The 22288-nt window shown below is 39.9% G+C and overlaps 2 protein-coding genes across 5 annotated transcripts; both read left to right on the top strand.

Moving 5' to 3' along the window:
• Positions 1 to 2738: 2738 nt before the first annotated feature.
• GTF3C6 (general transcription factor IIIC subunit 6) lies at positions 2739 to 9208 on the top strand. Of its 4 annotated transcripts, none has more exons than XM_086876830.1 (6): positions 2739 to 2873; positions 3824 to 3904; positions 6145 to 6208; positions 6764 to 6808; positions 6940 to 7050; positions 8561 to 9208. In XM_086876830.1, exons 1-6 carry the CDS (start codon positions 2802 to 2804, stop codon positions 8857 to 8859), a joined length of 672 nt encoding a protein of 223 aa, XP_086732956.1. In that variant the 5' UTR covers positions 2739 to 2801; the 3' UTR covers positions 8860 to 9208. The 4 variants fall into 4 exon arrangements, with proteins under 4 accessions (XP_086732956.1, XP_086732955.1, XP_086732957.1 ...); XM_086876829.1 differs by having other exon boundaries at positions 2766 to 2873; positions 6937 to 7050; XM_086876831.1 differs by lacking the exon at positions 2739 to 2873 and adding an exon at positions 2918 to 3593.
• A 1691-nt stretch (positions 9209 to 10899) lies between these two features.
• On the top strand, positions 10900 to 21480 carry RPF2 (ribosome production factor 2 homolog). Its single transcript, XM_023923942.2, has 10 exons — positions 10900 to 11173; positions 12283 to 12415; positions 13210 to 13247; positions 13511 to 13550; positions 14931 to 15012; positions 15104 to 15180; positions 15497 to 15596; positions 19647 to 19749; positions 20621 to 20765; positions 21074 to 21480. Exons 1-10 carry the CDS (start codon positions 11151 to 11153, stop codon positions 21251 to 21253), a joined length of 921 nt encoding a protein of 306 aa, XP_023779710.1. The 5' UTR covers positions 10900 to 11150; the 3' UTR covers positions 21254 to 21480.
• The last annotated feature ends 808 nt before the right edge of the window (positions 21481 to 22288 follow it).

Raw genomic sequence — 22288 nt, forward strand, 5'->3', positions numbered from 1 at the left:
CTAAAATTTGCTAACTACGTAGCCCAAAATAAAATACATATTAACATGCTTAAATTGGAGGTGAGCCCATGGAAACCAGTGCATCCATATTACATACGTAATCTCAAACACGTAGATCTCAAACACAAGCATTTATTTTAAATTGACCATTTAGTTCTCACTGACTCAGAATTACGTAAGTGCCACCAAGGAACTGGCCTCTGGCAGCATGCACACATAAATCTGTTCAAGCACTGACAGGACTGTTAGCTGAGACATCAGAAGCCCAAAATCTGGGTCCTCAAGACATGTATTTCCATATTTATCTCATCTAGCTGTTCAATCTCACTGGCAGACTCTGAGGACAGTCTCTTTTAAGAGCGAAGTTGTCAAAATACTCCTGCCAGGATAGGAAAGACCAAGGTAAACCACTAATGCCCATGGCAAATTTAGCCTGACAATGCGGTAATCTCTTCTAAAATACCTTTGGCACTAATACACCAAAAATTTCCCATCATCCAACTGCATGCCCTGAATCATGATAACTGGGAGACTGAGATGACCCCAGATTCTGCACGACACAGGCTGATCTAAAAGCAAATAAATGTTCTTGCTCCTTCACAGCAGTTCATGCCAGTGTATGATTTACACAGGCTGATCTGGCACACATTTACATTCCTGTAAGGGCTTTCTGTAGTTTTTCACTATATCACTTCATCTCCCCCCAGCTATAAAAAGAGAATGGTGGAATTAATGTAACATTACAGAGGCACCGTCAGTTATAACAATTAATTAAAAGAAAATAAATATTCAGAATAGAGAGTTGATTCTGTTTTATTGAGGTAGAGCTTTTTTTTAAAACAACAAAAATTTTATCTAAGCGAGGAAGACCTGTTGCAGAAACTAAAGCTAAATACAGACAATGATACAAAATACTGCTTTAAAATATCTGATAATTAACACTTGTAGTATACCAAGCATCTGTTCCACAGCTTTTATTCCCTGCGGTCAAAATTCAAGCCTTTGCAATTCGTGTAGTGCAAAGGTAGCATGATTCAGCATCTTTTCCTGTATTTAGAACAAATCCAGATTTATAGGCTGTTTTTACCACAGCAGTATGAAATATTCCAAAACAAGTTCTGAGAAAAAGTAATTAAAATGTGAAGCTTAACAAAAGATGAGACAAAGCCTAAAGCCAAATAAAAACCCTTCTAAACTTCTTTGATATTATTAAGATCTGTAATTTTTATAGGGAAAGGAGAAATGCACTTGATCGCATCTATCTGGACATTGTTAAAAACTTGATATGGTGCAATGCTGACATTTATGTCTATTTTGTGGAAGTTAGTTAAGAAAGAAGAGGCTGGAAGAAAATTTTCAGCATTTTCCCTCACAAACAGTTGTTACTTAACATTTTAATTAATGACTTAAAGACAAGGAGTGGCGACACACCTTTGATACAAAATAAGAAATATAGCATATAGAAAGAAAAAGGGAAAAATAAAAAAAAACAGTGTACAACTTAGAATTATGGAGGGCAACATTGTAGTAAGATGCAAAATTTTCTCAAGAACAGATTTTCTTTTATCTTTGATCTTTGTATACTTTCGAGCCTAATCAACAAGAAGGGAGATTTAGTCTGTTTCACAGACAGCAGCCCATGAGCCCTAAGTGATGTCCAGGTGTTAGAAAGACAAATTACTGGTTGGTAGAATTGGTAGAAAAAGAACAGCTTTAGGGCCTGACATGTTTCAGTGATCTCACACACAGAGGGAGGTTAACAAAGTTGGAAAAATAAGGATGTGCCACTGACAGCAGACACAAAGAATGCAGAATTTATGAGCCACAAGGACACTGGGCAGAACCCCCAGGATGAGGAAGAAACTAATAAACCTCACCCAACAACTGTGCTGGATCAACTCTGACTGGGTAAAAGGTAATCCTGCAGGGGGAGATCCCGACCACTGACTCACAGATCATTGACCCAAAAACCCATCGGCCCAAAAGAGAAACACCATGGGACTGATTAGCACGAGAAGCAAGAGAATCCTTAACCAGTAGAAGATAGAAGAGTAATTAATACGAGAGCCATGAAACTTGTAGCTAGTGAACTCTAATTCCTCTTTGCTGAAATGTATAAATAGCAGAAGGTTTTGATAGTTGTTGGGCTTGATTTGTGGAATTCCACTGGGTGCCCAGGCTAAAAGAACTCTGAAATAAAATACTCCACGTGTCTTTCCTCATGGGTGTAATTATTGGCTTATATTGTAATTATTGTTGGACACTGGGAAACAAATCCGATTTTTGTGGACAACAACATCATGCACTTATAAATTAAGAGGTTATCTCAGAAACTCAGGTCAGAAGGATCTGTTTGCTGGGGTGTGTGGATCTGTCAAGGTAACGAAAGCGTCATGCAAAGGACACGAGTGGTAGACACTAACAGCAAATTTTATTACGTAATAAAAGCTTTCTAAACTAATGATCTGTACCAGAAGCAGGGCATTCATTATTTGTGTTAATAATGTGTCTGGTAGCCCTTTTATTTTGGAAAATAAAAAAAAAAAAAAAAAAAAAGGGTGGGGGAAGGATGATATTTTACGGATTCCCATTTTCCAGCACCACATCTGAGATTCAAGAAACACTGGCAGAGCGGCCAGCAGTGCCAAAGAGCAGCTCGTTTTTGCGCTTCCCGGCGCGGAGCTGAGGCCGGGCCCGCCCGCCGCGGTTCTGAGGGAGGGGCGGGGCCGCTCCGCTCTAAGATGGCGGCGCGGGCCCCACGTGGTGCGCGCTGAGGCGGGCGCGGGGCGGGCGCTGGCAACATGGCGGCGGCGGCGGCAGTAGCGGGCGGCGAGGGCGGGAGGAGCGACAGTGCAGAGGAGGACGAGGTGGAGGTTGGTGGATGCCGATACATAAGCGCCCCCCAGCCCCGGGGGAAGGGTCCGGCCCCCCTCGGGGCGTGGCCCGGTCCCGCTCCGCCTGGCCGGCGGGGCAGACAGGGAGAGGGGCCGGCCGCGGGCCGAGCGCGCTTCACCGGAGCTGGCGGGTTTCTCGGTCCCCACAGCGGTCCCGTCCCCAGAGCTGCGTGGTTCTGGCTGTTCTCGGGCTTCCCGGAAAACGGCGTGGTCAGAGAGAAAACTTAGAGATTCTGTTGTTTCCTATTGCTATAAAATCACAGAATCAGAGAAGGGTTTGGGTTGCAAGGGCCTTTGAAAACCATCTGGTTCCAACCCCCTGCCATGGACACTTTCCACTAGACCAGGTTGCTTAAAGCCTCATACAACCTAGTCTTGAACACTTCCAGGGATGGGTCATCCACAAATACTCTGGGCAATCTGTTCCATTGCGCCCTCTCCCCCAGTAAAAAAAATTACTTTCAACAATGAAAGTTTCAGTATCTAATCTAAACCCACTCTCGATTTAAATCTGTTACCTCTTGTCCCATCGCTATCACACGGGCCTTTGTAAAAAGTCCCTCTCCAGCTCTCCTGTAGGCTGTCTTTAGGTGCTGGAAGGTGCTGTAGGGTCTCCCCAGAGCCATAATGCTCATTTTTCAAGGGTGAAAAAAAGTGCTCCCCCACTGCTCGCTAAGAAGAAAAGGCCAGGAATTTTAGGTGTGAAACAGGTGTCTTATGGCATAGTGGGTCACTACATTTCCCTGGGTATTACGGGAGGTCTGTCTCTTGACAAAATGCAGCATAAACTCCAGTTTGGGATCTGTTTATCCTGAAAGGCTGTCTCTTTGTATGCCGATCTTACTGGTGTAGATTACATTCTGGGGGGCCTTTTTTCCCCCCTGAGTTCTGTTATATCTGTTATAGCTGTACATTATATTTTCTTGTAGGAGCAACTGGTCATGGTCGAGCTATCAGGAATTATTGATTCAGACTTCTTAGAAAAATGTGAAAACAAGTGCAAGATTTTGGTGAGTGATTACAGCACGATAGGAAAGGGGTAAGTTATTACTGATGTGAACAAGGGAGAGGCTGCTTCTAAATTTCTTGACATTGATAAGATTAGATCAAAGCTTTGATAGAGAATTATGTGTAATGTACTTGGCTGCATGTTGTGGGCTCCCTTTCAGAAACAGCGTAAAATTTTTGAATATATTATTGCGTAAATATAAGGAAACTTTTTCAGAAGTATATATAAGCTTGGACAAGTATTTCCTCTGATTTCAAATTCTTAGTTAGTTTTTTTTTAAATTATGTATTTCACACATTTAAAAAAATTGTTAATCACACTTCTTCAAATAACTGGAATACAGCAGACAGGTAAAGCAAAATATTTAAGATGGACACTGTATTTACTATGGGGCTTTTTGCAGATGTATCCTGGCAAGTTCAAGTCTTGTAAAGGATAACTGGGTATTAAGCATTTGGTAAGCAATTTTGGATGTTGTTTGCATCACCATGAGGTTATTGTAGGACTCTAGTTTCCCCTCTCCCATTCCTTTGAGGTTTTTAATCACTCTGTCTGTAAAGGACAGATTTTATTTGCCCTTCAAAACCTATGTAGACTATGAGAGCTGTATAGATAGTACAAGTACTACTGATTTGCAAATACTTTCTGGAAGTAGACCTTTATTATAGGCTGAAAAGATGGAAAAGAACATCTGAGTGTGCCACTGATCACAATATATATGAGTGGTAAAGTAAATTCTGAATGAACCAGAAGTAGAAATACAATCAAAATTAATAAAATATTCGTCTTTGTATGGACATGTGTTTATAAGCTGGTTTCCTTCCTTGATCTGATCTAATTCTCTTGAAATTTGTTATATGTATCATTCATACTGATGGCTGAATGTCTATAGATGCTGCAGTACTGCTGGCGGGGTGATTTCAAATGTGCTTTGAGATGCCCTTGTAATGCTACTAGTAAAAGGTTAAAGTGTCCATACTGTGTCCTAATTGTATCCACGTCTGCTCGAGTTTATTCCATGGAGCATTCTTGAGGCTTTTCGTAAGGGACAACTGTTGCTAATACTAATTAGAGTGTCTGCTCTGTGTTACTATTTAGCAAATTTATGCTGGTAACATAAGGGGAAGACAGTCTCCAAGTCTGTGTAGTTCACAAAGGACTGCAAATCAGCCAAAGAAGTAATTTTTTTAATGTAAAATCCTTATCCTGCTATTGCTTAGTACTGATGTGTTATTATTTTACTTTTTGTAGGGGAAAAAAATCCCATCAAAATATGTTCTATATGTTAGCTTAATGTTATTGGTGCTCTCAATTTATGCAGAAGAAAGATAATCCCAGACCTTAAGTCTTGTTGATCTTGTACTTTTGAAACACAGAAATATCCAAGAGGAAAATTGCACAAATTCATATTAACATGTGTGTTGTTCTGTATTTTATGAAATTTACCATATAATGCCTTATCTTCAAAACTTTTAGTATGTGCTTGTCTTCATGTCCTGAAAAATTCTGATGTTCACAAGGTACTATTCAAAGTCATTTTGCCTTAATTAGTGTGTTCTGTTCAGACATTGATTTTTATCAAAATACAGTATATAGGTATATCTTATATAAGAAAAATTGGATGCTGGCTTGTGTATTTGGAAAACCTGTGCTCTAGAGGAAGGGAATGAACCGATAGAAGTACTTCCTTACTCTTCCACTCATTGTTTAAAAAAATAAAATAGCAACGATTTCCAGCTCCTTCACATTATAGACACACGGTAATCACAGAAGCTTCCATGACCCTGCAGTGGCACTTTGGGTGCTGATGTAATGCTGGACTTCTTCATGTTTTCCAGTTTAAAAGTTATTCCACTTTCTAGAACTTGTATTAATTGAAGCTTAGAAGATGACATCATCTTCAGGCAAACACATTTTTTTCATTTGAAATGGAGGTTACATTAATTTCCTAAAGGAAATAACAGCACTTTAACTTATATAGAGTGTTGGTTTCAGTTTGATCTAAATTTATTATAATATAGTAGAGCATTTTCTATACAGTTCTATACTAGGTTTTATTATGATAACTGAAAGAGTATTGTCTGGTATTTTTTTGTATTTAATATACTTAAAGGAACATGTATGATAAGGAACTGATATACTCTGGATTCTGCTATGTCTGTCTTTGCTGGTCTTACAGTGAGAAAATCACCTGGGCAAATAAAGTCCTGACATTATGCAATTTTATCCTTCTTTACATAGGGAATAGAGACAGAGAGGCCCATTTTACAAGTGGACAGATATGTATTTGCAGGAGAATATGAAGGTAGGAAAACTTACGTGAATACAATCTCCCCCTTTCCACATGACCCGAGGAATTTTCTTACTATTAGGTGGTTTTACTGCAATTGGTCCTGTGAGAGGCTGAAGTTGTGGGTGGTTGTATAACACCATGTAGAGCAGCAGCAGTCTGAGTTCACTGCTGAATTAATAATGCATCCATGGTACTTTCCAGGTAAGTATGTCTGGAAGCTCACTCTGTGGTGTACCAGCTAGTATTACTGCAGACAGAACTGTGGGATATAAAATGCCTTAAAGTTCTGTTGTCTCCTGTGTGAGCAGGACTGACATGTTGTGCAATCTGTAGTTATCTCATTTTCCCTGTGGTGACAACACTGGTCTGGAAGAAAATGATCTGGGATCCTCCCTTGTAGTGACTTCCAATGACTGTGATACTCCTGCCTGTTCCTGAGTTCTTTACCAGTGCTGCACCTCTCTGAGGGGCTGGAAGTCAGAACATTCCCACAGCTGGGCCTGTGGGCACATTATCTGCAGCTGATATAAATAAGTCTCTAAAATTTTCTCACTTTCTTTTTCATAGATACCTTGGGAACCTGTGTGGTTTTTGAAGAAAACACAGAGCAAGGTAATCGTTGTGATTTGATTTTGTTTCAGTAGCTGGGGAGGTTAAAAATGTTTATCTTGTTTCAGTTTCTAGTGGAATTCACTACAAAAATTGGGGTTTGGGTATTGTTTTCTCTCGTCTCTTCTTAGTAGATGCAGAAGGCAACCAAAAAGTACAGCTGAAATACAAGTGCCACACAGTGAAGAAGTTGAACATGACACGGACCCTTCTGTCAGAAAAGAAGGAAGGAGAAGAGAATGTTGGTGAGTGATTCTACTCTTATATGTGTGGACATGAGTGGATTATGCTTGGGAGAATCAGCCTTTATCAAGTGTTTGATTCAAGAGCATGCAGGAAGTTAAAGGAACTTTCTTCTGTAGGCACCATATCATATATTTAAATTAAAAAATTAAATACATTTCTGACCAGCGCTGCCTCCAGAAATGACTAGTAGGAGATCACTATAAGGAAGAGTAAGAGCAGGGCAAACATATGCTGATGCTCCCTGGTATGTCCTTCTTTCATCTAAAAGTTTTATAATCAGAGGTGCTGTTGAGTTAGTTGATTTTTTTTTTTCCCTGCCTCCATCATTTTTTCTAATGACTTTCTGAGTCTCTGTAATTGTTGAAAAGAACTGAATTGTACTTACTGAATTTACAGCTGAATGGAAGTGAATTTAAATTACTTGCAAAGACATACCTAGAGACCATTTATAAAGATTTTCATTCTGTAGGCAGAAGTCAGGGTTCATATGTTTGCTTTATTTTTTTTTTTTGTACCAAAGTCAGTACTTTTACATAGTCAAACACTGAGTACCCTACTATATATAGCAGTATTCATTAGAGCTCTCCTACTGCTTTTAGCTGCTTTTTTTCACTCAAGCCAGTGTTACTACTTCATATTTTAAGAATATTATAGCCATTTTACCTTAAATATGTGCAGTCAGATGGACACTGGCCATAGGAGGTATAAAATGAGATGTTATCTAGAATCTTACCAAACATCAGCTTTCTTATCAACACCATGTACCACTTCAGTCTATAGAATTAATTGTTTAATATTAAACTGAAACTATTATTGTGATAGTACAGGTAATATTAAATTGAGACTAGAGAGTATTTTTCTTAATACAAAGGCCTTTTTTATTCTGGAGCAGCAATTCTGATGATAAGTACTGAAAAAACACTTTGTTTCTGTACTGTGACAGGAATTTAACTTGTGCATACAAAGTAACTACAACATCTTGTGAAGTGACAACATGTCCTGCGTAAAAAGCAAAATGGGAGTGGAATCCCATTTCTATTTGGGGCTGGTTTCAACCTGTTGTTCCAACTTGTTGTTACACCCGTGTTAAAGAGAGTGCAAGAACTTGTGTCCTATTTCTGTTGTCATTACCTATTGCCAGAAAGTCTATTATTTAGGTGAACATATATTCAATTCTCTTCATTGCATTTGTGAAATATTTTCTCTGCATTTTGATTCAAGTGATTTTAAGAGCCTAGGGGTGGCATCAGACACATAAATACAACAGGAACTGCCCTACTGGATGGGAGGAAAGATCTTTTTAGTCCTGTGTGGTATTTTCTGACTATGAAAAGTAATAAATGGGTATGTGAAAAGTAATAGGAGGGGCATGCACATCTTTCTGTTTGCAGTGGTTCTTTTACTTAGATCTTGGTCAGCCTCAGCCTTAATAAAAGTGAACTCAAACTAAGAAAAAAAACTGCTGATAACTGTTTTTGTCACTAATAGAATTTTCCTTCTTTACATCAGGTGGAGTAGAGTGGTTGCAGATCAAGGACAGAGATTTTTCCTACAGCAGGCCAAATATGATTTGCAGTTTTCTGCCTGAAAAGGATGATTCTGAGGAGTCAGTTCAGGCCCAAGATAAATTGACTGAAGAGTCAGAGGGAGAGGTGAGCGGCAAAGGAAATTCTAACATGAGCTGTGACCTGGAAAAGCAGCACACCTTGGAAATAGATGCCCCTAATCCTCTGCCTGACAGCTCTACTGCTGGGGCAGAGGAAACTCCTTCTGGAGATGCTGCCTTAGAGGAGAATGTACCTCCATGATATTAACTTTGATATTTTCAGGATTTCTTCATGGAATTAATGGGCCAACTTTTATAAGCTGTGACATGGTTTCCACCTTATCTGAGAAATAAATAGTGGAAAAACAGACATGATGTTTTTGTGCATTGCTTTTGTGTTTGAATTATAGTGAGAAGGGCTTAAGTGTTTTTTAAAATTACTGACTGGAAATGAATGTATCCCTACCTCAAAACTGAACAAATGGAAATGGTTACATAATTAAAAGAAAGTCCTACCTTTAAAAAATGTTGCTGTATTGTACAGTCTGAAACGTTTTGTAAAAATAAAGAAATTTCACTGTTTAAAATAAAGTCCTGAAATTTTCAAGTAACCTTCACCTTGTGTGTCATATTCAGCTGCATACTCTATCTGTTCTTGTGCTGCAGTTATTGAAAGAAAACAAATCAAATAAGTGTGGCTTTTAATGACTGAATAGTCATCAAATTGCTTAATTTAGATTCTTTCTAGTGTCCTTTGTCTCCTTGATAGAGTTTAGAAATCTTTCATGTTGGAAGAGACTTTAAGAGGTCTCTCATCTAGCTTCCTATGTAAAATAGGATCAACACTAAAATTCAGGGCAAGTTCGTCAGGGCTTTGTCCACGCAAGTCTTGAAAACCCCTGCAAACTTGTCAGTAAATGAAATCCAGGTCTTAAAGAGGCATCTGTCATGCTGCTTCTCCCATTTTCTCTATAATATAATGCATGTTATACGAAAGGAAGTGTGGTCACTCTGTTTTTCCTCACAGTAACTTCTTGGCTCTAATCTTTCTCTCTGGCCTTTTTCTGAAGAGTTTTATAGTTTTATACTTAAGAGCCTGTACCCATATGCATCAGTGGTTCCCAGATTAGTCCATGTTACCATACTGTGGTGCGTAGCTAGTCTGTGGGTTGATAGTGCTACATGATTCATACTGCCACACACTGTTCTATATCACATTTGAATGTGTGGTGCACTTGGGTTAATGTTTTCAAAAGCACAACAATTTTAAAACATAAAACATTTTCTCCCTGACCATTCTTTCCTACCTTTCTGTGCCTCCCTCAAAATAGTGTAACTGCAACAGTGCTATGAGGATGGGAACACCTAATTAATTCCAGCATAATTATGTAATACTTTAATTAGTAATGATCAGAGGAGAAGCCCACCCACAGCGTAGTTCGCAGCACAGCATTAATAAAGAGAAGTCATTAAAATGGCAACAGTTTTGAACCACCAATCCCATTATTTTTTATTTTTTTTTTCCAAGTAGAAGCGACTTGAATCCTAGGGAAAAGGGAAGCAGGGAGAGGAAGAAAAGAGATGTCCTGTGTGCCTCCAGCCTGGGTGTGGATCTTTCACATGGTAGTGTTGCATTTGAGGTTTCAGGGAGACCGCACAGCCATCCGTCTGGATTTAACTGCAACGATGGAAGTTTAAAAACATCATCATTCACACTTGATTTGTGTTGTGCTGCTGAGGACAATTATAACTGGAATAACGATCCCGGGAATACGCAGGCTCTTGAGTGCCGGAGGAAGGGTTGGCGGCGCGCTTGGTGGCAGCTGAGCCTCCTGCAGAGAGGGCTCTCGCTGCGGCTGCTTCAGCCACTGAGAGCAGAGAGCTGCTTCAAGAGTCTGTTCTCTGACAGGATGCAGACACAAAAACTCTTCCATGTTTTGTTAGCTGGTTGCTTAGTCTGGCACTATGTATGTGAGGTATGTTCCGTATGTACGAAGAGTATTCCAACAGTATCGGTTTCTGGCCTTCTCAGCCTTTTTCCTTCAGTGCTACACTGAAACTGCTTCTTTGTTCTAGTTCATCTGGTAATCAGTAGTATCATTTGAAAACATTTTATGTATATCGTACACGATGAGTACCTGAATAATATTAGGATTTTTAATATTTTAAATGCTATTTCTAATGGTCGAGCTTTTGTTTCAATTATTATTAACCCTAGACTTTGCAACCATACAACCTCTGGGTGAAGAACCTTTTCCTGATATCCAACCCTCCCCTGATACAACTTCAGGCACTGTTCCCCAAAGAGATCGGCGTCTGTCCCTCCTCATCCCCTCAGGAGGAAGTCGCAGGTTGCAATGATGTCTCCCCTCAGCCTTCTCTGCTCCAGGCGGAGCAGCCCAAGCGCCCTCAGCCCGACCCTCGGCCGCGGGGGACTCTGAGCGGAGCCGGCAGAGCGCCCGCGCATGCGCCGAGCCCCGCCCCGCCCCGCGCTCCCGGCGGATGTGACGCGGCCGGCGGCTCCCGCACATCCTCCCGCACGTGAGGGCAGCGATGGACGCGCTGGACCGCGTCGTGTGAGTGTGCGGGGGGACCCCGCGCTGGGAAACGTGAGCGGGAGGCTGCAGTGGGGGAGCCAGCAGAGAGAAAAGCCTGATGGGAAACGTGCGGGAAAGAGGAAACTGAGCGCTGCCGTCTTTTTAATGGTGGCCAAACAGCCCTTACTCAGTTGGTAGCTTAAAAGAACCGCGGTGAACAGCTGGTGTTGAATTTGTGTGTTTCCATACAACTGAGAGAATTCTTTTAATTTCTGAAGTTTCAGTGATGCCCAGCAACAGCATGGGGAGCAATTGCCATAAACTAAAAGACAAGAAACCTCACCACAGCATGAGGAGGAACTTATTTAAATGAAGGGTGGCTGGGCACTGGAACAGTCTGACCAGGGAGATCCTGGAGTGTCCCTCTCTGGAGACAGTCCAAACCCACCTGGACACATTCCTGTGTCACCTGCTCCAGGTGACCCTGCCTTGGCAGGGGGGTTGGACTCTATGATCTCCAGAGATCCCTTCCACCCCTGACGATACTGTAATACCGCTGTGTGGGGGCGGGGGATATTGTTTGTTATAAAGAAGACAATAAAATTAATGCTTTACTGAGAAGAGTATCCAGTGGAGAACTGTAATTCCTAAGCCATGTAGCCACTGACATGAATAAGGTCCCTGCAAAGGCTGCAGTATTTCACCTGGATAATGCCCAGCGTGCATCTCTGGTTCCTGGCAACAGATAGATGTGCTGTACCTCTGCCTTTATTTTGAGGGCCCTTGGTGGTCTTGAAGGAACTTTGTTTTCTTCTCATAAACTAGTTTCTGGCTTGTTGAGGGAGCTGGTGTGAGGGGAATCCTTCAGCGTGGCAGTAGGCTGAGAATTCTAGCATAACTTGAGCTTTAAATTAGCAGAAACTGAAAAGCACAAGGTTGTAAAATCACCTTTCCTAATTTGGGTGGACAGAGAGGAAGAGGAATGGCAGTAAAAACCTTAGACAGGGCTTTTGGCAAGGATTGTAATTCTGCAGGTTGGGATTAGTTTGAATACAGTTTATTCCAATTCTTGTTTGGCTTCGCTGTTTTCTGTAGTGTCAAGTCTTGTTACATACGTTAAGCTTTTAACTTGCAATTTATTGTTACAGAAAGCCTAAAACTAAGAGAGCAAAAAGATTTCTTGAGAAGAGAGAACCCAAGCTAAATGAAAATACAAAGAATGCTATGCTCATAAAAGGAGGAAATGCAAATTTAACAGTGGCCGAAGTGCTTAAAGATATTGTAAGTTGTTGGACACAGCATGCAACCTTCCTCTCTCTTTCTTACAATTTGTTGTCTCTGCTGCACTATCAGTATTTTCATATTGTACCCCAAATCTCAGAACGACCAGTACTACAAAGGTACCATTACCTGCTTCTTAATGGAGATTGTTTTCTTCCAACTTCTTCTTTGCCAGAAATTTTGAGCTTGCTCCCTTATTTTTTCACAGTTGTTTAGTATATAAGATGAAGTGTTGCCAAGTCTTTTTGGCAACAAGAAGATTAAGAGGATTAGATGCAGAACTGGGACTGTATCATACAGCTAAGTCATATCCCAGAATCCTGTAAGCTGACTGTGTGTATTGATAGGGAGCTTTCAGCCTCTCCTAAAACTAAGTTACCAATCTTGTCTCCTAACTCCATAGCTCAAAATATCTGTTCCTACACTCATTTTTCTCTTCATTTTGTTGTTTTGCTATTCTTTTATGTTTCTTATAATCAAGTTGTTGTTCTCTCCCTGTTTTTCCTTATGCCCCTTAGAAGAAGAGAGATTACATTCATTACATGGCTTTGATTTCAGCTGTTTCTAAGTTAATTTTTTATTTCTCAGTTTCTACAAATAATTTCTTGTGCAATTAATTTGGAAACAGGATTGTCACCAGCTTGAAGGGTATTACTGTGAGCAGGCCTTTTGAGGTACCTTGATCTAGCCTGCTCTGTTACTGTTTCACATGATCCTGTAAACTGTTGGGTTGTAAAAATGACAGTGCTGTGCATGTTTTAGAGATGACAGGTGTTAAACTTTCTGTTTTGCAGTATGCTGTGAAGAAGCCGTTTGCTGTACTGTATAAAAGGTAAGTAGTGGTAGTAGTGGTGGTGGTATTGGGCCCCAGCAGACAGGAAATGTGGAGGAAAGTATTTGGAATGGCAAAGATAGCATTAAGGCATTCCTGGCAGTAGTAATAGGATTTGTGATTTGAACTCAAACTGAGCCTTTACTGCTGGAGTTTCTGGTAGAATGCAAAACATTTTATGATCAGAGAATTAAGAAGAAATGGCTCTCTGGTCTTGTTCTTTTTGTTTTTTCTTATAACTTGTTTTTTATTCCTTCTCTCAGGAAAAATATTACCAGGCCTTTTGAGGACCAAACATCATTGGTAAGTATAAATAATGTTTTCTCTTACAACAGTTTTGAGCAGGCTATCCTTGTGTGCCAAAAGATGAACCATCAGGAAAGAAGAATAGCCTGTCTGAACAGAGCTTTGGCTGGACCTTAGGGGTAAAAAGAGAGTATATCACTTTTGGAAGAGGCTTGCCACTCAGGAGGACCATTTAGCAGCAGTTCTGGCTGACTGGCAAGAGGCATTTTTTTAAAAAGGCCAATTTTGCAGTGTATGTGTTGATGCAGTATATGCAGGGCACATTCAAAACATTTGAGTTTTTTACATCTTGTTAATAAAATATACAGCTATTAGAGAGTGTGCAGATAACACATAGTGGTTAACAGAGCTGTATGAGCATGTGTTTCAAGGGGAGTCCCCTCTGGTCTATTCTTGGCCTGTCTAGAGGCAGCATTTTTCAGGGATCTGGTGGCAAAAGTCGATGCTGAGCTGTGTGATTTGTAAATGCAATTAATTCAGCCTCTCCAAGTGTCTCTGTGACCTCCCAGACGGGCAGAGCTGCAATGTCCTGTCTGAGCTGCTATTGCAGAGGTGGGAGATGAAGTGTCCTGTGCTTCACAACTGCCAAGTGCAGGTATATACATTGAGAAGACCTTGGTAAATTTTGTGTGTGTGTACATCATGGAGCTTCTGTTGATAAACAAGATGAGGAGCTGCCTTGAGAGGCAGAAGTGTATAAAAAGATTTTGGAGCTGGACATCGTTAGAAAGAACTGCTGTAACATTGGCTCTGGACATCGTACCGTAATAGGTTTTCTAAACTTTTCTTCCTGGAGAAAAGATCTCTGTAATAGTCACCACTGGCTTGGATTTAGGTAGCATCTTAGCCTCAAGTAATAAATGGACATGAAGTTGCTCTGTAGTAGGACACTTGCGCCAAGTGCAGATGTTGTTAGACTTCTGTGGAGGGAATTAACTGGTTGTTCAGAAGCTGCCAGGCAAAGCCAATATGCTGCATAAAGTGGGGAAATTACAATGAGACATTACAGTGGCAGCCAGCTTGCCAATACTTACTTGTCAGGCAAGAAGAAGTGGTTGAAAGTATCTTGTGTAAAACCAAATAATCAGGAATTAGAAGAAAGGGTATTACAGATAAAATGGCACGAAAAAATTGCCTGACTTGTATTTTAAAATGCAATGGTAAATAAAAAAATAAATTATCTTAATCTTGAATCCAGCTGTCAGTTTTAGTGTAAGTGCTGAAAAACATTCATGACTCAAAACTCTTCTGGTAAGTGCAGTTGCTCTTCTCATTAAGCAGCTCCCAAAGTCATGTGTTTGTGCCATATGCCTTTGCAGAATATTTTAAACCCTGTGAACTGCAACTCAAAAGTTTGATTCTTTTCTTCAATTGCAGGAGTTTTTTTCCAAGAAATCAGATTGTTCTCTGTTTCTCTTTGGCTCTCATAACAAGAAGCGACCTAACAACCTGATAATAGGTAATAAGTCTCACTTGGGTTTTTATTGGGATTATAGGTGTAGTTTTCAGTGAATATTTAAATAGCTAGATTTACTTTTTTACCCTCATAGGTCGCATGTTTGACTACCACGTGCTAGACATGATTGAGCTGGGCATTGAGAAGTTTGTATCCCTAAAGGAGATCAAGGTAAGGAATTGCTAATTCAGTATTTCAGTGACACCTACTGGTGGATTTTTTCTTTTGCAATTTTTTCTGATACCTGAATTAAGTTGTTTAGAAGAAATGTTTCATGCAGTATATGAAGACTGGTAATTTGTGTACTCCAGAACATTAATTTTATGCTCTGCTTTTCAATTTAGTTTGGTTGTTCTATTCTGTCCCTATTGATCACAGGTCACAGCAGGTTTTTTCTTTCAGTGTTGAATGGCTGGCCAACTATTAAATCAATGATATGTTCTCTAACTGTCTGAATTTCTGTTGTTTTAAAATTCTTATTCCACAGAACAGTAAGTGTCCTGAAGGGACAAAACCTATGTTGATATTTGCTGGTGATGCATTTGATGTGAATGAAGAATACAGAAGACTGAAGAGCCTTCTTATTGGTCAGTATTTTGATTATTTGGGCAGTAGGATTGCATGAATCTGTAGTAATATGTAAACAGTAATATGATCTGTTGGGAAAAGCTAGTTTGCCAATAAACGCTTGCTTATGTTCAGCACAGAAGGAAAACAAGAGTGAGCACTTGTAGGTTTCATGTCATATAAAATTGAAGTTAGCTAATCATTATTATTACTTTTAAAGGGAGGAAAAAAGAGTGTCCTGAAAGACTCTGAAAATGAAACTTCATCCCTAGAGTTCATTACTTCGATTGTGAGAAAATGTGATTTTCTAAAATGTCTTGGCCTTATAATTGTACTGGGTTGTCACTTTTCTAACAAAATAATGTCTTGAATTATTTAAATAGAAATCGGTGGATTAAGTTCAGAAAGGGGGATGTTTTTGCTTACAGAAAAGTCAAATCAGTCTGATTCAGCTTCTGTTTTTGTAATGAAAGCATTTTTTTGTTGGAAATTCCACCTATTCTAGCAAGCTTTAGGATACTTGGAGAGATCAGGTGCAGTAAAATTCAGCTGTAGATAAGTTGTGCCCTAACTTTAAGGCAGGCTTGGAGCCTTCAAACTGGCATGGCGTTTTTTAATATCTTAAAGTTGGAGGCTCTGGAAGATAAAGCACATTGTAGCTTTATAGAAGCTATGTGTAGACATAGAAGTTATAGGATATTGTGACTAGATCTAGTAAGTAGGGCAGAGTGATTTTTCTTTTTAATAGTTTTCCAGAAAGTAGATTACTTTTTTTTAAGTTCTGGTAAAATACTGAACTTGGGCCAATAAATAACTGAAGTTCTTTCAGTTCCATTCTTGGGTTTCGAGGTAAATGATTGATCTTTAGAAACAGACCCTAAAAATGAGGGTTTTTTTCCTTAGTATTATTCCTTAAAGCAAGATGTTTCATCTGGAATGAGACTGAAAAGGGAGCAGGAGAGGAGTATATTTTCAGCCTCTCAGTACAGCTGACTGGTTCTTGGGGATGGATGAAAGGGTGGTAACTGAGCTTATACGTCTTTGAAGATGGCTGAATATGAAGATAAGTGAGTTTCACTCCTGTGTGTATCACTGTAAGTGAGTATTTACCAGGAAGCAGGTGCGCTTTTTGAAGTGTATCTTATTCAGGCATCTGCACAATGATGGGCATCCAGATGTGCTCAAGCCCCCCATGATCAAATAGCTGAAATGGGAGACATGCATAGTAGGATAATGGCCAAATAACTGAATAGTGCTTCCTGTTTCTCTTAATGTTTGCCTGTCCTTTCTCCTCTCCTATTTAATTAGCCATTAATGACTTGGCAGTCAAATGTACTCCACACCCAATCTTCTTGAACATATGCCATGTATTCCAGGTCTTAATTGTTCTGCTGAGTTCTGTGAAATACCCAGATGCAAAACAATAGACAAAGAAAAAGGTTAAGGAGAGCAAAGGCTTGAAGGTATCACTAACAAATTAAAATAATTTGGGTATTAATCTGACCTGCTTCAAAACTGCCCTTAACCAATAAGGAAGAAGTGATTTGTTCCATTTCTGCAAAAGATGGTACCCTTAAGCTGCTACTCTTGGTGAGAAAGATAGAAGAATGGCTTTATAATAACAGCCACAATCTTTTGCTGCTGTACCAGTATTGTTGGGATCCCAGAGGGAATATTGATAGCTGACAGTTTCTTGTTGCCAAAGCAGTGTGATGCCAGTGATGCTGAGGAACAACCAAGCTTTCATTGGCTTTTGTGATATCAAAAGGGCTTATGCATGTTTGGGCAATCATCTTACAGCACTTTCTTGGTAAAATAAAGGGCAAGGGTGAATTATTTTCTTCGTGGTAACCAAATGCTATGGTCTTGTTAAACTGTGAAGTGGAAGAAGCTGTTTAGGAGAAATAAATGATAGATGCATATTCTTTGGAGACCTGGAAGACAAAGACATCCCACTTTTTCTCCTTTGGTTTTCATTGCTCTCCAACGTGCTACTGTAGTTCATTTAAATGATGTAAGTCTTGGAATGCATTTAATGAAATTCTAATAATTTTTTATGCCTGTATCTGTAAGATATTTCAACTCTTAAAACCCTGCCTGCTTGTTGATAGTTGTTTTATTGCATGTCTATTTTATCCTAAAAGTGGCCAGGCCGCTGTAGAGCTTGCACTTTCTAAAATGTTGGTTTGCAGATCTCTGCAATTTTAGATTGGCTGTCACCTTGATCTTCAAACAGCTTTCCTCACACAGTCTCTTTTTGTGTGTTTGAAAAGATTTGAGGGCTTTTTCTGGACAGGAAAAGGGATGGCTGGGAAATGTTGGAACTGCACTCAGCTAACCAAAGCTACATAGAATACAGTGTTACCAGCTTCTGGATACATGCAATACAGAAAGAGTTACATTCTAAAATCCATTAGGAATTTAATCTGGAAATAGAAAGGTCCTGAAAAGCTCTCTGTAGGAAAGAGTAAATTAGACTTTCTGGAAACATGTTTGAGGACAAGGGGGAGAGAGAGCTAGGAATGGAAAGAAAGCAAGTCTCTAGTCCAACCAAAGCAAGAGTTGTAAATTAAGAGTATGTTAACAAAACTTCAACTCTCTGAATGTACTGAAGTGTAAGATTTCTGCAGCTGTTCAGTGTTGCCAGGAAACAAATTCCTGACCACCTGCATTTATTGGAAGAGATCATCCGGTGGGTAAAAAGATGTATGATATGGAAAATATGAAAGGGAGGTGTTGCCAATAAAACCACTATGAATGTAAGCTTGTGTACCTGCAGAGAACTAATTGAAGGGGAAAAAAATTATGCTACAAACGAACAAAATGTTTCATTTGCAACTTTTCCTCTAACTACAAGTTAGACTTGAAGTAAGAGAGTATTTAATTGACCAAGAAAGTTTCCTGGGCTGACTCCATCTGGTATTTGCCAGCCAAACTGTGTTTGGTGATACTCTTGGAGAAAGGTAGTGAAGGAAAAGACAAGTAGCCAAAGGATCTGAAAACAGGTCAGAGCAGAAAAGAGTGATGTGTTTTGCATCTGTTAGCAGTTCTCCTGTGTTTCAGCAGTACCCTGTCATGTTTATAAGCACACCTTGTTCCCTTGGTCAAGGTCACATTCTTTCTCCACCCTCTGCATATGTTGGACAGATTGCTGTGCTCATTGCAGGCTCTCTGATTGCACAGTATATTTTCATAACCTAATATAAGAACCTTGCTAGAGGCAGCTCATTTTGTATTTAACCTGTATTCAGTGTTTTCTTTGCAAACTGGGCAAGTATTTGAAGTGTCTTATTTTCATAGATGTGTTGCTTATTAATAGAGAAAACATTAGGCATAATGACAAATACTGCTTTACCTAGAGGACAGAAGAGCCTTGTGAAGAAGATATGAAAGAAATTATGTATATAAACTTTTTCCCAATGTCAGAGAGAGAAAATGTAGGTAAGAGTAGACAAGGTGCAGTTTTGATCTGCTGTGTAGTGGTTTTGATCCTTCTTTCTAGTGTTCCAAATCTGGCTATAAAAAAGGTCTTAAGTATTGAATGATGTCTTTAAACAGATACCTGAGGAAATGGCTTCTCTGTACTGATCTGTGTTTGTCTGAGCATTGACTGGCCTAAACACCAAATAAGATAATTTTTTCCCCTGATTTTAGAGGTGAATATTTGAAAGAATAGACAATGCAATTATTCACATTAGCTCAATAATGCTTACTGCTCTGAAATGACTTACTGCTCTGAAAGTGCATTTGCTCTTTTCCATGCACTTACATGCAGGAATTATATATATAGGTAGCATATATATTGCTACCAGATTATCTCTGGGAAGTCACCGTGTTCCTGTCAGAATATCCCCACACATTTGTATCCACCAGTGCACACTAACATGTGCAATGTTAAATTTCTGTCCTGTGTGTTGGCCAGGCTGCAGTTATAAGTAGTGGCTATTTCATAAGATTCCTGTTTCAAAATGGGCCCACATCACATCACATCACCAATCTGTTACAGGCATCTGTTGGTTTTATTTTCAGCCAAGAAACCTGGCATTTATTCCTTTTAAATACTCTCTCAGATTTCTTCAGAGGTCCCACTGTGCCCAGTATTCGTCTGGCTGGTTTAGAGTGCGTTCTGCATTTCACAGCTGTAGATGGGAAAATTTACATGAGAAGCTACAAGTGAGTATGTGTTTTATCTATTTGCCTGGGTTTTGGTACACTTGTCAACTTTAATCCATAGTTGTGAAATTGAACTGGCTTGAGCTGCATTTAGAACATGCAGTGTGTAGAGATGCTCCAGTGTAATTTGTACAGCAGAAGGAAAACACTTGAGCCCTAGGTCTGCTGCCTCCTTCCTTGTTGAGCTTCTCCTGGCTCAGAGGATTGCTCTTCCATGTGGTTCAGTTAGCAAGGTGGTGTGAATTAACTCAGTGAATTCTGTGTACTCTGTTACACTTGATAGACTGAGTCTGTTCTCAGGCTGATTTCTATGACTCTCCTCACTTAGGTGTTTGCCTGGGAACAACAGGGGATAGGCTGCAGACAGAGATGCACAAGGGAAACCAGGAAAGGCAGGACAAGTAAATCTTTCTTGTTGCATTGGTATTCACCCTCACAGTCACTCCCTGTCTTGAACCAAAATACTTGCTCGAAGAAGTACTCAGGTTATTTTGCTGTAAATTATAGTGAATATTTTTCATGTCTAATAATACCCAAGGTGCTGTTTTGAATTTGAAAAGTGATATGGCTTTCAGGGTACTGGGGCTGAGTTTTAAAAGTGATACTGATTATACTGGTCTTGTTAAAAAAAATAATAAATTACATTAGCCAGGTCATATTTTGAATGTGTTCAAATTGTAATGGGACGATGGATGATGGGACGGTTTTATTAAATGTTGTTATTGATGGATGCCTTTCCCAATGATAGAGTTAGTGGTAGGAGTTGATTTAATAGTGTTTTGAAATGCAGGATTGAACCTGTTCTTGAGAAAGATGAATAAATCTCTAGCACAGGGGGCAATGTTGATTTTGGTTGGTTTTCTCCCCCAAGAGTGCTTCTGAAGAAATCTGGCTGTAAAATACCCAGAATTGAACTGGAAGAGATGGGACCTTCATTAGATCTGGTTATGAGGAGGACACATTTAGCCTCAGATGACCTTTTCAAGCTGTCTTTGAAACAGCCGAAAGGCCTGAAGGTATGTACCTCGGAAAGGGCATCGCTTTCAGATCTCTCTGTGATGAAGAGCAAAGGCGGAAATATTACGTGTTGTGTATTTGACCAGAGCTTACTTTCCTCGAGGCCATCTGACATTCCTGGGGCCACAGCACTTCTGTGGTGCTCAGCTGGCATCCAGACTCTCCTCTGGAAGCACACAGAACACACAGCACAAATCTTAGTCTCTAAACTCCAGCCAATATGTGAGGCCTTGCTTTTGTGCACTTGATTTTCACCAGAGCTCCTGGGATTGTACTCAGAAATATTAACATTATTCTTCCCTTGCAGCCTAAGAAGAAAAAGAATATCTCCCACGATGTGTTTGGTACAACTTATGGTCGAATCCACATGCAAAAGCAAGATCTTAGTAAACTGCAGACACGGAAAGTGAAAGGCTTAAAAAAGAGGCCAGCAGAGAAGTCAGCTGAAGATGGTGGAACTACTCCCAAAAAGTCAAAGTCAGCTTGACAGTCTGGGACAGCTTTGAAAATTCTTTGTACTTTCAAATTTAGAATATATGTTGTAATATAAATTGTCAGATATAAAAGATTGAGCTGCTTTGCTCTTTGGTTTTGTAACAAAAAACCTTTTTAAACATTTGTCATTTTAAAGAGAACACTGGGGTATTGAGCTTTAACATGGAGCTTGGCTATTTAAAATAAAAAAATAGGATATAACTTTCTTAGTTTTTCAAAGCTGAGTGTTTGTTTCTTGATATTAGCAATATATGGGAGTCAAACAGGTGATTCATTTCCTGACAGTTTCACAGAGTGGATTGGAAGGGACTTCAAAGATCATCTGGTTCCAACCCCTTTGCCATGAGGAGGAACACCTTCTACCAGACCAGGTTGCTCAAGGCCCCATCCAACCTGGTCTTGAACACTTCCAGGGATGGGGCATCCACAGCTTCTCTGGGCAACCTGTTCCAGTGCCTCATCACCCTCACATGGAAGAATTTCTTCCTAATATCCTCCATGCTTTGTGCTTTTAGTATAAAGGCATTTAAATTGTGTCTCCAATGAAGCAACTTGCTGGTGGGAGAGGCTTAAATTCCTCTGGACTGCCCTTCATGTGCTCTCCTGTTGACCTGCAATGCCTCTCCAGGCTTTGGGCATCTCTTGCTGGCATTGAACTGATCAGAGTGGGATGGATTGAGGTTCCCTTCCCCCAGAAACTTTAGTTTTATTGCTGTTTTGTTGGGTGCCCTTGATCAGTCAGTTCTTACACATTCTGTGCAGGACCAGAGCAATGAATGTGTGTAATATAGACAACTTCTCTGTTCATTTATTGTTTATGTATTTCAGATTTTGCACAACTGCAACACTCAATAAACTTAAACCGTTTTCTAAAGTGTGAACTCACTACACATGTGATGGCCAAGCTTTGCTTCTATTTCACCAGGCCCTGCTTTACACTGGCAGAAGTGGGAGTGCTTAAGGTGTTTTTACAGTGTTCATCACCATGGTAACAAAGTACTTGATATTTACTTTAGGCATAAATGAA

Source organism: Cyanistes caeruleus, chromosome 2, assembly GCF_971803275.1.
Source record: "Cyanistes caeruleus chromosome 2, bCyaCae1.hap1.1, whole genome shotgun sequence".
Lineage (NCBI taxonomy): Eukaryota > Metazoa > Chordata > Aves > Passeriformes > Paridae > Cyanistes > Cyanistes caeruleus.

Coding starts and splice junctions, on each gene's coding strand:
- GTF3C6 (XM_086876829.1), top strand. CDS start 2,802: ATGGCGGCGGCGGCGGCAGTAGCGGGCGGCGAGGGCGGGAGGAGCGAC. Junction 6,209..6,763: donor ATTTGCAGGAGAATATGAAG/GTAGGAAAACTT, acceptor TCTTTTTCATAG/ATACCTTGGGAACCTGTGTG. Junction 7,051..8,560: donor GGAAGGAGAAGAGAATGTTG/GTGAGTGATTCT, acceptor TCTTTACATCAG/GTGGAGTAGAGTGGTTGCAG.
- RPF2 (XM_023923942.2), top strand. CDS start 11,151: ATGGACGCGCTGGACCGCGTCGT. Junction 13,551..14,930: donor TTGAGGACCAAACATCATTG/GTAAGTATAAAT, acceptor CTTCAATTGCAG/GAGTTTTTTTCCAAGAAATC. Junction 15,013..15,103: donor ACCTAACAACCTGATAATAG/GTAATAAGTCTC, acceptor TTACCCTCATAG/GTCGCATGTTTGACTACCAC.